The sequence below is a fragment of the Sebastes umbrosus genome, chromosome 17 (genome assembly GCF_015220745.1).
Source record: "Sebastes umbrosus isolate fSebUmb1 chromosome 17, fSebUmb1.pri, whole genome shotgun sequence".
NCBI lineage: Eukaryota > Metazoa > Chordata > Actinopteri > Perciformes > Sebastidae > Sebastes > Sebastes umbrosus.
Window position 1 is genome coordinate 13,632,272 of NC_051285.1, and position 13,498 is coordinate 13,645,769.

Consider the following 13,498-nt stretch of genomic DNA (forward strand, 5'->3'; position numbering starts at 1 on the left):
AAGGCATGGACTATGCAATTTGATATGACATATGTTGTCTCTCAATGTGTTTAGATAAAATGCAGAAGGATTTATAAGATCATCAATGATGTTTCACACAGGGTGACCCTGCAGAAGGATTTGAGGGTGACCTCTTCTGGAAGAAACAGAAAGTACATGTCCATCAACTACGCTATGGAGGACGGAACCTGCCAAAATTAAAAATAAATGACTTGATAAATAAATAAATATCACTAAATGTAGTAAAAATAATATTACAAATAAAAGTAGCCATTAATTAATTGATAAAATGTGACATAATTAATATTTCTGTTTTATTTGCTTCTTTATTTATGTAACTTTGTATTAATTTCCTTATTTATTTACCCTTCTGTTTAATTTTCCCTTTTATGTATTTATGAATTCATTTGTATTAATTTGTTTTAATGTTTTTAATTATGTTTGCATTTTTTTATTAATTTATTTTTGCATTTATTTTTTATTTATTTATTTATACACGATTTTCCCTTTGCATTTTACCCCTTATTTATATAAAGTAGGGCACACTGTTACAGCTCATGAATGTCAATTCTCCTCTGCACTGTGGGTGTACTTTACACCTCCACTACTCCATGGGGTCTGACAAATGAGGAACATCATGTTGCAAATTACACTATGTGGAAAAAAAAAAAAGAAAAGATTACTGACAAGGTGAATCAAACATTGATTTTCCCCCAACTGAATCCACCTTATTCCAGAAGGGTAGATTTTCTCAGCAAACATTGAAATTATTTTTTTTATTAATTTGATATGACAGTACTGGCTCTCCATATATTCAGATAAAATGCAGAGGGATTTCTAAGATCATCAATGTTATTTCAGGCAGGGTGACCCTGCAGAAGGATTTGAGGGTGACCTCTTCTGGAGGAAACAGGAAGTGCATGTCCAGCTACTACACCTGTCCAACAAGTCTTTACATCTCTCTCTTTTCAACACAGGGCAAGTGCAGGAATGGATAGAGGAGCGTATCAAAGTACTGACGAAAACTATTGATACTGTGCAACATGAAAAAGTTATATAAATGAGTGTGCAACTCCTATTATTCGCATATTCTTGGTTTTACTTCGATTTAGGGGATAATCATGCTCGTACATTTAGAACTACAATTCCCATAATTTGGGGCTTTGAGGGATGTAAACAGATAGTATGATGTTGCTATTTGTTTTGCCTATTTGCACACATTTTTGCAAAAATTGGCACCGTTAAAAGTATGCCGAATTAGCTATGGACAGTTCCTGGTGACAATTTTGCCCATAAATGTACAGATATCTATCACTAGAGTACTTTGATACTGAAGAAAAGTTAAAAACGTGGTGATTCTCAGGCGAGTTCTGGAGAGCTATAAGGAGCGTCTTTTTTTTTTCTCCTGTCATTTCTAAACGGATTTATGGACGTTTAGTCACAATGGACACCGGAGTCCTGGGAAGTGTAAGTAAAACTGCATTTTGAAAATATGTGTTTCATGTTTGTGTGCTCAGATTTGACTGATTTATGACCCCGAGAAGGAGTACATATGCTAATTGCTACAACTCAAAAGTAAACATGGCGGCCAAGGTTTTAGGAGTATCATGGAACATAACAGAGCCAGTTTATAGCCATGGTAGTGGCTAATTAAGGCAGATTGGAAAGATGGCACAACATGTTAACACCAACAAGAATCTACATAGGCCTACTACTACTTCTATAATATGGTATATTAGTAGTAGTAGTAGTATAGTAGGCCTATAAAACACCATATTATAGGCCTATACTACCCCTATAATATGGTATATTAGTAGTAGTAGTATAGTGTAGTAGGCCTATATTACACCATATTATAGGCCTATACTACCCCTATAATATGGTATATTAGTAGTAGTAGTATAGTGTAGTAGGCCTATATTACATCATATTATAGGCCTATACTACCCCTATAATATGGTATATTAGTAGTAGTAGTATAGTATAGTAGGCCTATAAAACACCATATTATAGGCCTATACTACCCCTATAATATGGTATATTAGTAGTAGTAGTATAGTGTAGTAGGCCTATATTACACCATATTATAGGCCTATACTACCCCTATAATATGGTATATTAGTAGTAGTAGTATAGTGTAGTAGGCCTATATTACACCATATTATAGGCCTACTACCCCTATAATATTGTATATTAGTATTAGGCTATTTTCTTAAATTTTAATTGCCTATTGTATGTTTTGTTAGATATTTGTCAAGTTAAAGTTTATTATAGCCCAATATCACAAAGCATGCCTAAAAGGGCTGTACATAATAGATACAGCAATGAGCAACATTAACAAAAGACACAAAAACGTGTAAAAGTGAGATTTGTGTATCTGTATGTTTGTACAAAGGCTACATGTTACTGTTAAAAAGTCTAACTGAGTCAATAGGCCTACATCACTTAAAGCTTTTATTGATAACATTTTTATGTTTAGGAATATTTAAAAAATAATAATAATACATCCACAGAGCCTTTAGAAAAGTGCCGAATAAAAGTATGGCTTTTCCTGAAAACAATTATTATGTTTGTGTATTAACCATTTTAAAACTTTTGTAGGGGCAAAAATTAATGTTTTTTTGTTTATCTCTGTGGAAGACATCCAATGTCTGGTTTTCACTTCTAACAAGGCTTGTCACTGTAAGCCAATAGTAAAACAACTTTGGTATCACGTGGTATCTCTGCGTCGTCAGTAAGTGTGGAAAACAATGAAAAATGGCAGAGATTGATGGTCAGTGCCTGGCAATGACTTGTTGTGAAGTAAATGTCATGGAACGGGGGAAGGGGAATGCGACATCTAGTGGCTGAATGTTATCAGTGTTATCAATAGCACCTTTAATACTTTGCAAGAAAGTTTCTGGTCTGTGTTGTTGTGAGTATTTGTATTAAATTAAACAGTAAAAATGTTATAGTAAATAATAATTTGATAATAAATACTTTTGTCACAAAAATAAACTCAGTATGCACAAAAAGTATATACTTAAAGATATCTTAAATATATTTTTTTATTAAGAAAGAACAACTTCAGTGGTTTCGATGATTTCTAAATGCAGAAAAAGGCCTATAGCCTATGCAGTAGTATAGTCTTTTAGAAATCATTTTTAGTCTTGCTTTCCTTTAATTTTTCTTATGTTCTCTCCTCCATCACAGATATAAGAACATTATTGTAGGAGTGATGGCTGATCCTAACCCGGCCTTGCTTATGTAACGCTCTAATTAACGGACCAAAATAGCAGGATTTGAAAGCAAAAATCTCTTATCTCATTAAAGAGACCAACATGATTCACACTATCCGAAGAACTCAGCTGAATTTTATAGTGATGCACTTTGGATGTTGCTGCTCTTTATCTGCACCACATTCCTCCTATAAAGCTGAGCAGTGAGAGAGAGAGAGGCATACAGGGGGAAACAGATGTATCTCCTCTGAGACCGGCTAATCCACTGTCTTCTTCCAGACAACCACGATAAGGTCATTAATGAATAAATTATCCAACGAATGAATTATTGATGAGACCATGTTGGCAGTAGTGTGTGTACAGTATCCTTGAGTGTATGCAATGGTATTGGCATACTGTAACCGAAAGTATGCACAATTAATGACAAAAAGATAGTGGAAGCTTGTGTTAAACGTTTCAAAAGACGGGATATGAAAAACAAAATCTGTCACTTCATTTCAGTGCATACGCTCGACAGCTGGAGCCTGTTAGTAGTTAAGTCTGTTTTAGAGTGTTGTGTATTCAACCCTGCTGCACAGACTGCATCAGATGAAAAAAAACACATTTTGTGCCATGATATATACGCACAAATATCTGTGCAGATGTGGTATATACATTCACTTTGCTGTATTTCATATGTACTTAAGTTACCAAGGTCACATTTGTTAGTTTCATGGCAAACAGTTTGAGCATGACCATGGAAAACTCATGTGTCAAGATGTGGAGTTCAGTATTGTTGCTGTTGTTAACCAGAAGCACAGTACATCCCAGTGAAACTGTCTTTCTCAAGAAACCTTCAGAGCAACAAAAGCTGTACATTTGAATCAAGATTCAGGGTTATCATCATATAACACAATGTGGGCAAATTCAGTGAAGTAGTGCTCATTGTAATGTGTTTGGATGGAGTTTAGTTCCACAGAAAAGACAGGGATGACAAAGATATAATTCATACACTACTCCATACAGTATACTCTATGCCATGCAGTGGGCACCTTTAGCCACAGTAACGCTAATATAGTCTCTTGTGTTACATCTGTTTTTGCCGAGTCAGCAGTAAGAAAGGTCTGTCGGATGTTTCTCAGAAATCATTGACCCAGGTGCTTCACCTGCAAACACTCAAGAACAGAGTTTGTGCCTCTCATGCGTCCCTATTATTTGAATCACAGAGCTAAGCGGCTGATTTTCTGAAAAATAATTACCCAGCGACCTTTGAAAAACCCAGAAGGTTGTTATACAACAATTACAGCTGTTCTGAAGGTATTTTGCAGAATCCTCTAACCATCTGAATTAAAAAAAAATATGTTGTCTATTACACAAAAACAAATCAGGTAGCCAGAAATTATATATGTCCATTTTTGTAAAAAAAAGATTTGTTTACATAGCCGGGCCGGCCGCATATGTCTTTTAGTGCATGTAAGTGCATGTGAGCGTGCCCCATTGGCTAGCTCACGGCCGCCGCTCTGCACTGCATTTAGACGGCGGTTACAGCTGACAACACCATCCCGACAGAAATGCTCCCAATCTCGCATTTAGCACCATATAGATCTTTGAGAGTGTGATGGTATGTATGATTTTATTTTCTACACTTAAAATATCATAAATCACAACAAAATATCACTAACATGCAATCTATTTATCGTTCATTTGAAGTTATGCTTCTGGGCACCTGATGAATGAGTCCAATATTCACTCTCTTTTCGCTCCGTCTCCACCAACTCCTGAGGGAAATATCTGTCTCTTCAGCTGCTAAATGCTCCACTTTGTTCACCAGCTAGTTGCTTACTGTGTCTGTCTGCTGGTACCTGATTGGTCCTTCACTGTATGTGGTAATTGACTGCACTTTCACCGTTTGTGCTCATCCCCACAGTGTCTTGACACCATGTGTACCACGCATGTATAGGGGCTTTAACTCTTTCCTTTAAATTCACTAATTTCCCCCATACAAAGAATAGGGAACATATTTTTCATTATACTTTTTCAGTATTATGATTTTAATCCCACTGTCTCTGAAGCTACAGCATATCACACTTTTGTATTGAGTCTAAACTCATAGTAAATTCTGGTTGTGTTGTGCATCTGATTATGCAGTAATTCAGCGTGACAGATTTGATATCTTTAGAAAATCTTGAGTAGAATTTTTAATAAAGTTCTGAGGGTTTGAACAATGCTCGGCTTCATAATAATTGACTCATCAGGGGGTTGAGGGTCCGTGGGGTCGAAGAGATTGAGCCGTACTGGATCACTGTCACGTGTACTGACAACAGAGTGCCGCTAACAAGCAGATGTGTTTGTACATTGTTCACTGTTCTCTCTTGTGTGCACATTTTCAGAGCTGGCCTTGCAAACTCGGTAGCCGTCAGGGCCGCGTACTGTACGTAAGCTTTTCCATCAAGCTGAAGTGCCCGTTTCATCTCAGCTGGGTTATTCATGGCCACTAACACAGTTCAGGAGCCCCCGTGTTCCAGCCCAGTCAAAGAGCCGAGTCCTTGATCCCAGGTCGTGACCCCTGTCAAAAGAACTGGCTCCTTCATCCCTGGTGGCAGCTTCCCAGACCAAAGGGGGTGTTACTACAAACAAACGGTGCCTCTCGCCATTTGGATAATGAAAATGAAGAACTGTGACGTAGTTTACTCAGAAGAATATGTTCCAAAATGTCAACTTTTCCTAAAGACAAAAGAGGCTTGTTTAACCCTTCATCGCTGCACACTTCTGAGTTCATCCAGAGGGGTTTTGAAAGGGATTTTATAAAAGCAAAGATGGTCTAATCTTCTCAACCCACGGATGAGTGTGTAATCCTTAAAACAGGACAATGACCAATATTGAGGTTATGAGATTTTATCAAGATGACTTCTTTTTTTTTCCCCTCAGGCGCTCTCTCCTTCAGACTGATACATAGGCTCTCTTTATCTTTAAAACTTTAATAAGCTACTTTGTGGTGTCCTTTGAGGATTGTCCTCTGCAGTTCCATCAGTATCAGAGTAGCCAAGCAAATGCGAGAGGGAACCTGCTTGTTGGAAGTATTTAATCCCAAGATCGCAGAGGATCTAAATAAAGGAGCCAATAAGAAAATCTTGTCAAACGCCCTCAAAGTGTGGACTTAAAGTCTTCTAGTCTATTATCAAGTCTCTTTTGCAGCAAACAAGTGATACAAAAATGGCCAGTATGGAGAGATTTCTACTTCTGTTATTAATACAAATCATGTTTCTATAGTTTTCAAGACTGTAATTTTCTTGATTTTTGTACAATGAATTGCTTTATTATGCTTCTTTATTTTAATATACAGATAATTCACAAACAAAGGCAACTGCACCTATAGAGAGGCTAAGTCCCGCCCCTTCTGGTGGACCACCATGGGACCTTATTTCAGAAAACATATGTACTATAGTCAACGGCGAGAGACAAATCATTTTTTGATCCCGTTTGAATTGCGCCACGAATCACACATATGATGTTTGTCTATTCAAAAGATAATTTTGCAAGTCAAGAAAGTCGCAGTTTAGGGAAAACCCGAACCCGAAATAAGGTCCCATGGTGGTCCACAGGAAGGGGAGGGACTTTGCCTCACTGTTGGGCTGAATATGACACTAAATAACTTTTAAAGATTCATGTTTTTGTGTTGTAAAGCAAGAGAAAACAATACAAAAAAATAAGACCGCAGAACATATGACTGAAAAGATATTATTATAAATTATAATCTTGATTAGAACCATCATAACAATATGATAGCCACAAGGTTGTTATGTCTGTACCACTGTATGTTTGAAAAACAATGATAAACAGAGAAAAATCATTCAGAAACTGACAAAGTTAATGGCAGAAAAGAAAAGCATTTGATTCAACCCAATTCAGCCAATTAGCGTACTGATCAAATGTTTCTTCTGTAAAATGTCATCTGTTCACTGAAATAATATGAAATTGCTTAATTAGTTGACGCGTGGAAGGAGACAGCAACTGTTGTTATGCCGCTTTGTAATCATTTTCTTTCCATTTCCCATCTCTATCACTCTCTCTTGTACACACACACTCATACAGATGTACACACACACACACACTGAGGAGTGCACGTGGACGCACACCCACGCACGGCCATCTTGATGATGACTCACGTCCGTCTGTGAAAGCAGGAAGTTATTACCTGTGTCTCTATCACTGTCTGAGGTCAGCCCAGTTTGTGCATCAACAAGTCTTGCTTTTCTATTGTTTCTTATGGCAGAGACAGGAATTTGGAAGCAGAATAGACAAAGTTAACATCATAAATTCAAACCTCTGGACCTTTATTCTGCTATTTAAACTCCATACAACTGCCATGACTGAATTATCCTACATTTAGATGAGAACAGCTGATAGTAGATACTTGTCAAATCAAATCTATCAAGAAATAAACTGCATTTTCTCCAGTACGCACTGATCCAACCCTTTCTGACAGACGTCTCCTCTGCTGCTCACCTCACAGAGTCCCGGTCCCCCTCTGAAGCTCCAGCACTCTGATCATCAGCCCCACAACACACTGGCACTACTACCTCCACACATCTCTACAAAGGTACACCAGGAGAGGAAAATGACTGCCTGTCCGCCAGTACTGCACCTCTACTGGAGGTGAAGGAGGACAGAGAGAGAGAGAGAGAAGGAGAGAGAGAGAGAGAGAGAGAGAGAGAGAGAGGTAAGGAAGGAGAAGAAGAACAATGTTAGTGCTTTTACCCAATCACCAACGAGATCCCGGTTAAGACCTCTCTTTCTGTTATAAGAAGTCTTTTGTGGAATCATGACAAAGCTGCAGAAGCAAGCCTTTGTCTGAAAACAAAGAGGAGTGTGTTTGTGTGCGAGAGAGCGCCTGCCATTGTATGTGTGTTGTGTGTGTGTGTGTGTGTGTGCGTGCGTGCGCACCCGAGAGCAAGATAGCATGTGTTAGTTTGAGAAATTGCTTCTCTGAGTGTGAGGGAAGTGTGTAACAGATGCAAGCATTCGTGTGCAAGTGTGCGTCTTGACAGAGTGTGTGCGTGATTGTCTCCTTCATTTCCTTTGTGCCGAAGATTGGGTTTAGGAAAGAAAAAAAACAAAAAACTAGATGGCCTCTGCTCATCTGTAAGATTCTCTAATGATCTCACGTGCGCACAAGCACGTGTGCAAAATGTAAAACACAAACACACACACACGCAGCCAGAAAAATGTCCCCCCCACCTTGTCACCCCCCTGTCAACGGTCAGCATCTCGAGAAAAATGGGGAGCGAAACATCAAAGAGACCGGCGTCACTGCCTTTATGAAAATACACTCAGACGGACGAATCAGCCGCTATAGTTGCTCTGCTAATGGGAATCCTACCCAGCAGATGTGTCCTGTTGGAAGAACACATGGAGTGTGAAACAGGCTTATGCACGCATACAGGTAGTGAACCAGTAGCCCCGGTCTGTGCAGCCACCAGGGAATACTGGAGGTGTGCGAGTGAGACACCGGCTGGACCTGTGAGTCAATGAGACTCAGATGAGAGCGTGACATCAGAAAAATTGAAAGAGAAACAGTCAGACATGGTTAAAGCATGCAGGACATTGTAGCACCATCCACACTGAATCCATGGAAGCTATTTAAACATGGATACTTAAAAGAACAGTGTGTAATATTTCAGGGGATCTATTAGCATAAATGTAATATAATATTCATAACTGTGTTTCATTAGTGTATAATCACCTGAAACTAAGAATCATTATGTTTTTGTTAGCTGAGAATGAGCCCCTCATTCCTACATAGGGAGCGGGTCCTCTTCATGGAGTCCACCGCGTTGCTCAAACCAAACACTGGCTCTAGAGAGAGCCTTTCCACATTTTTTTACGTTACCTGAAGGCCACATAGTTCTCCGACACGCTTGTGAAACTGCGGTAACGTGAGTCACAGCGCAAAACTGTGGCACCGTCAGCCGCCGTCTGACTTACAATGCTCCAAAAGTTGTGTCATTATGGTAAGGCAACACGTTCCCGTCACAACTCGTTACGTACCGTTGCTTTTGTCATGCCTCTTGGTGTCAATTTATTTTCGGCATCAAAACCACTATACCCTTGTTATCCTTGGTGTCACTTTAGGATTAGGCAACAAAACAACTATAGTTAGGTTTAGGAACTACATAGTTGGGCGTAAAACTACGTTTGTACAGTGAAAATGACACTGAACTACAGTGAAAAAGACATTGAAAGTTGTGAACATGTGACACGAATGAAAGGCTGATTGTAATGTGACGCACGGGACACAAGCGGTCTCCTGGATGAAAGCCTTGTTTGTTGGACCCGTACACCTCCCCTTCCGCCTGCCAGATGTGTGTCTCTTTCGCTCTTTAAACTACGTCACCATACTCCCGGCGCACTTTCTACCGGTACTAATAATAATAAGAAGAAGAAGAAGAAGAAGAAGAAGAAAGGCACTTTATTAATCTTTTTTTTAAGACATAATTCCATTTTTTTAGACATACAAAGACATACAGCATAGTTCAAGCATAATATATTCCACATTAGGGCACATCTTCAGCAGAGGGCATGAGCAGGATGAAGAAGAGGGGGGGTGAGGTAAGAAGGTGTGTGCAAACAGTGACCATGATTGCAGGGAAGGAAGTGAGAGGTGGGGGAAAAAAAAATAAAAAATCTTTCCTGAGATGAGTGTCAGGAGAGCAATCCTGTGATGCTTAACGAGGAAACAAAGGTTAAACTAGGGACAGCGATTAAGTGGGACAGATGGATGGCTTCTGAATATATAAACAGCCACCGTCTGGAAGCCAGACACCCTAAACTGTTGGAACTCAATCTGAATTGCCCTTTATTAACCGACCCACAAACATGCCTATACCAGTATTTATTATTTTTAAATCTCTGTATTCAGCTTTTCTTCAACTATTCCACATTAAGTTGAAACTAGGAAATCTGATTACTTTTGATGAATTTAAAACATTAATGAAAGACCTAGAAGCAGAGTCAGTCGGGAGCTGTCTGTGTTTCTGAATATTTTTCACTTTAACGTTGGCTTCAAACACTTAATTTGAATGTGTTTTGTATGATATTATGCTATGTATTTATTTTGCATTTGTTTTAAGTTGTGGCGTCTGAAACTTTAATGTATGTTTAAATGCAGCTGTCTTGGGCCAGGTCTCTCTTGCAAAAGAGATTCTTAATCTCAATGAGTACTACCTGGTTAAATAAAGGTTAACCCTCCTGTTGTCTTCCCGTCGACCATGCAACTTTTATCTTCCCGGGTCAAAATTGACCCGGGAATCATACACTATAAATTATCACCCAATTCTGTGTTACACCTTTTTGGCCGACTTCATTCCAACTCAATACCACAAGTTTTACCCTTTTTTGGGGGGAATTTAAGGTTAATAAACCTTTTGGTGAACTTCTACCTCATTTTTGATTTTAAAAAAGCAGAAATTATGAATTATTTTGACTATCGGAGGACCATAATGTTGATGGATTATCACAGATGGGTAGATGTAAAAGTTTAGTTAGAATATTGTTTTGAAACCATCATTTTTAATGACACCTGTGGTCCTCAAAAATTGACCACAGATGTTATAAATTAGAATAAAACACCCAGAATTCAACGAAAGTAGTGGTCATTAACTGTTTTTGCAAAGACCATATAGTAGGGAACCACCCATGTTATTTTGGGGCAATTAGATGAAAGAAATCCATATTTATGATATAGTGAATTTTGAAAACGGGTCAGATTTGACCCGAGGACAACAGGAAGGTTAAATAAATAAATAAAATATTAAAAACACAAATTAAAAAACAATAAAAGTTGTTTAGGTGCTGTGCTGGGCTCTGCATGAACCCATGCATGCATGGATGGCTCCATGTTATTCTGCTTCAGCACCCACTAACCAGAAAGCTCGCCCGTAGTGCGCCTGCGCGGCTATTTGCGCGCTGCCGCAGACAGGGGGCGTCAACATGGCGTTTCTCTCCTCGACGACCGCACTGACTGCAACCTGCCAATGAGAGAGGGAGAGAGACAAGAGAGAGGAGAGAGAAACCATTCTGTCAAACCTCCATCCCTTGTTTTTCCAGCCCTATGAATCCCTACACATTTTCAGGAGGATAGGGTTGAATTTTTGAACCGCCGCGCTCCTCCTTTGTTTTTCCTGCGCAGTGGATGGTTGTTGTGCGGCAGCAGGTGTGAGAGACAGCGGCGACCGCTCCTCTCCTCCACTGTTTCCAAGGGGAAATGTCGAGCGAGAAGCCGGTTTCAGCACCTGCTTCTTCGCTCACGGACACAGACTCGCATCCTCCTCCGGGCTCTTCCGTGCAGCCGCAGCAGCAGCAGCAGGTCGCCGCGGGCGCTGGCTCCGTCACCACCGTCACCACCACCGGGGAAAGGATGGTGTCTTCAGCCGGCTCTATGGTCCTCCCGGCCGGCGTGATCAACCCCGCCGTCCCGATCAGGAATATCCAGATGAAATTCGCCGTGTTGGTGGGCCTGATCCAGGTCGGCGAGGTTAGCAACAGGGACATCGTGGAGACGGTGCTGAACCTGGTGAGTGAGCTGGGAAAAACACTATAATAGCAAAAAAAACTAGTAGCCATAATAGAGAAGCACAATCACTGTGTGTCCTATGTTTTATTTACGATGCTTCTTCACTCCCGCCGTGGCTGCTTTCCAGAGGATGATGTCATTTGTTTGCTCGGAGGATCTTTTTCTTTCTGCAGATAAAAAGCAGCATAACATGAGAGGTGTTGTGGATAAAATAGCACTGGAGGTGTATTATTGTAGGAGCTGAATGAAGCATGTGACCCCACTATAAGGCATGAAGGGGAGTCTATAAGCACCAGCCATTGTTGACTAAAATGACCAGTTTGCGGTGCAAAACACATTTGCAGTCAAACTGTAGTGGTTTAAGATGGAAAGTATATGCAGGATCCTGACCCTGATATGTACCCTGAAGTGATGCATGAGGCAGGTTGGAACAAAATGGGTACAATATTGCGCACAACACCCAAGACCCCAATTATTCCGTTTTTCCTATAAAGAAGGAAATCTGTCGAAAACAAAATCAATCGGACAAAGGCCGACTAGCATTATGCTATCCATCGACATATGTATGGCTCATAATTATGCATAGGCCTATTGTTGAAGAAGGCAGGGCCCTAGCTGCATCCTGTGCGCAAAGCAGTGATGTATAGGTGGCTGTGACTGTGGCCACTGCTTTATATTGTGCTGTGCATCATTTTATTTATGGATCAGATATATGTTGCCACCCCCCCCGCCATCCTCCATCATCCTCCATCCTCGGTGATGCTGGGCCTGCCCCACACATGAGAGGATTTAATCCAGCCAGGTTTTTTTTTTTTTTTTGACTTGCCTGGTGTTTCCCTTTATGAAACAGATGAGCAGAAATGTACAGCAGACGTTGTGTGTGGAAGACTAATGTGTTAGGAGGATATAGGACGTGTGGATGCTGCTGCCAGGCTGTTTTCCCTCCTCCATGCATCAGGCGATGGCGTGTACTGCATGGTGGTGTTACATATCTTTCCATGAAAGAGGGGGGCTCTCTGATCATTACTCATTCTCTTTTGAGGAAGAAGAATAATGTAGACATAATTTATAACCTGATTCCAGTGCAGTGCTTGACTATTTCAGGGTTTTTTGGTGTATAGCTGGTGGCCTATTTACTCCTCGCTGGATGCTTGGAGCAGGACAGCCTACAAGCTGGGCTAAACCATTTTCCAGTCAGACTAGTGAGCCATCCGGATTCAGGTCGCCTCTCATCTCCCAATCGATTATTGGTACTACACGGATGAGCAGGGGGGCTTTGCAGGCTCACTCCGACCTTGTCTCCTTCCCTTACACCCCCCAACACCCCCCCAGCTGCACAGGCTGATAACCATCCATCCTGTTCCTCCTCCTTCACTCTGGAGGGGATGAGAGGAGAGATGCTGCCTGCATAGACTGGCCTGGCAGGGCAGCGCCATGCATTTAAAAGCAGGTGGAGAGGAGGAGGAGGAGGAGGAGGAGGAGGGGGGGTTGATGGAGGGTGGGGGAGGAGAAGAGAGAGAGTGGAGGAGGAGGATGAGGTGGTAGGATGCTGCAGTGGCTATGTGCTCAGAAATCACCAGCTGATGCAGCGGAAGAGGAAAGGACTCTGGATTGGTCCATATCAGCTCATCAGAGCGTTCAACTGAAATGTACCCCCATTTTACATAAATACCTGCGGTTAGAGGCTCACACTTTATCTATGAGTGTTGGTCTGATGCATTAACACACA

General features: G+C 40.6%; 1 protein-coding gene across 7 annotated transcripts in view; it reads left to right on the plus strand.

Moving 5' to 3' along the window:
• Nucleotides 1-11,182: 11,182 nt before the first annotated feature.
• The window catches only part of nbeaa (neurobeachin a), a 109,118-nt gene continuing 106,802 nt past the window's right edge, over nt 11,183-13,498 (plus strand). For 5 of the 7 annotated variants that reach the window (XM_037747851.1, XM_037747854.1, XM_037747853.1 and 2 more), the window contains exon 1: nt 11,461-11,769. In XM_037747851.1, the coding sequence (XP_037603779.1) occupies nt 11,461-11,769 (309 nt within the window). Of the gene's footprint in view, nt 11,770-13,498 lie in introns of all 7 variants that reach the window. The other 2 variants (XM_037747857.1, XM_037747858.1) reach the window with 1 other exon arrangement.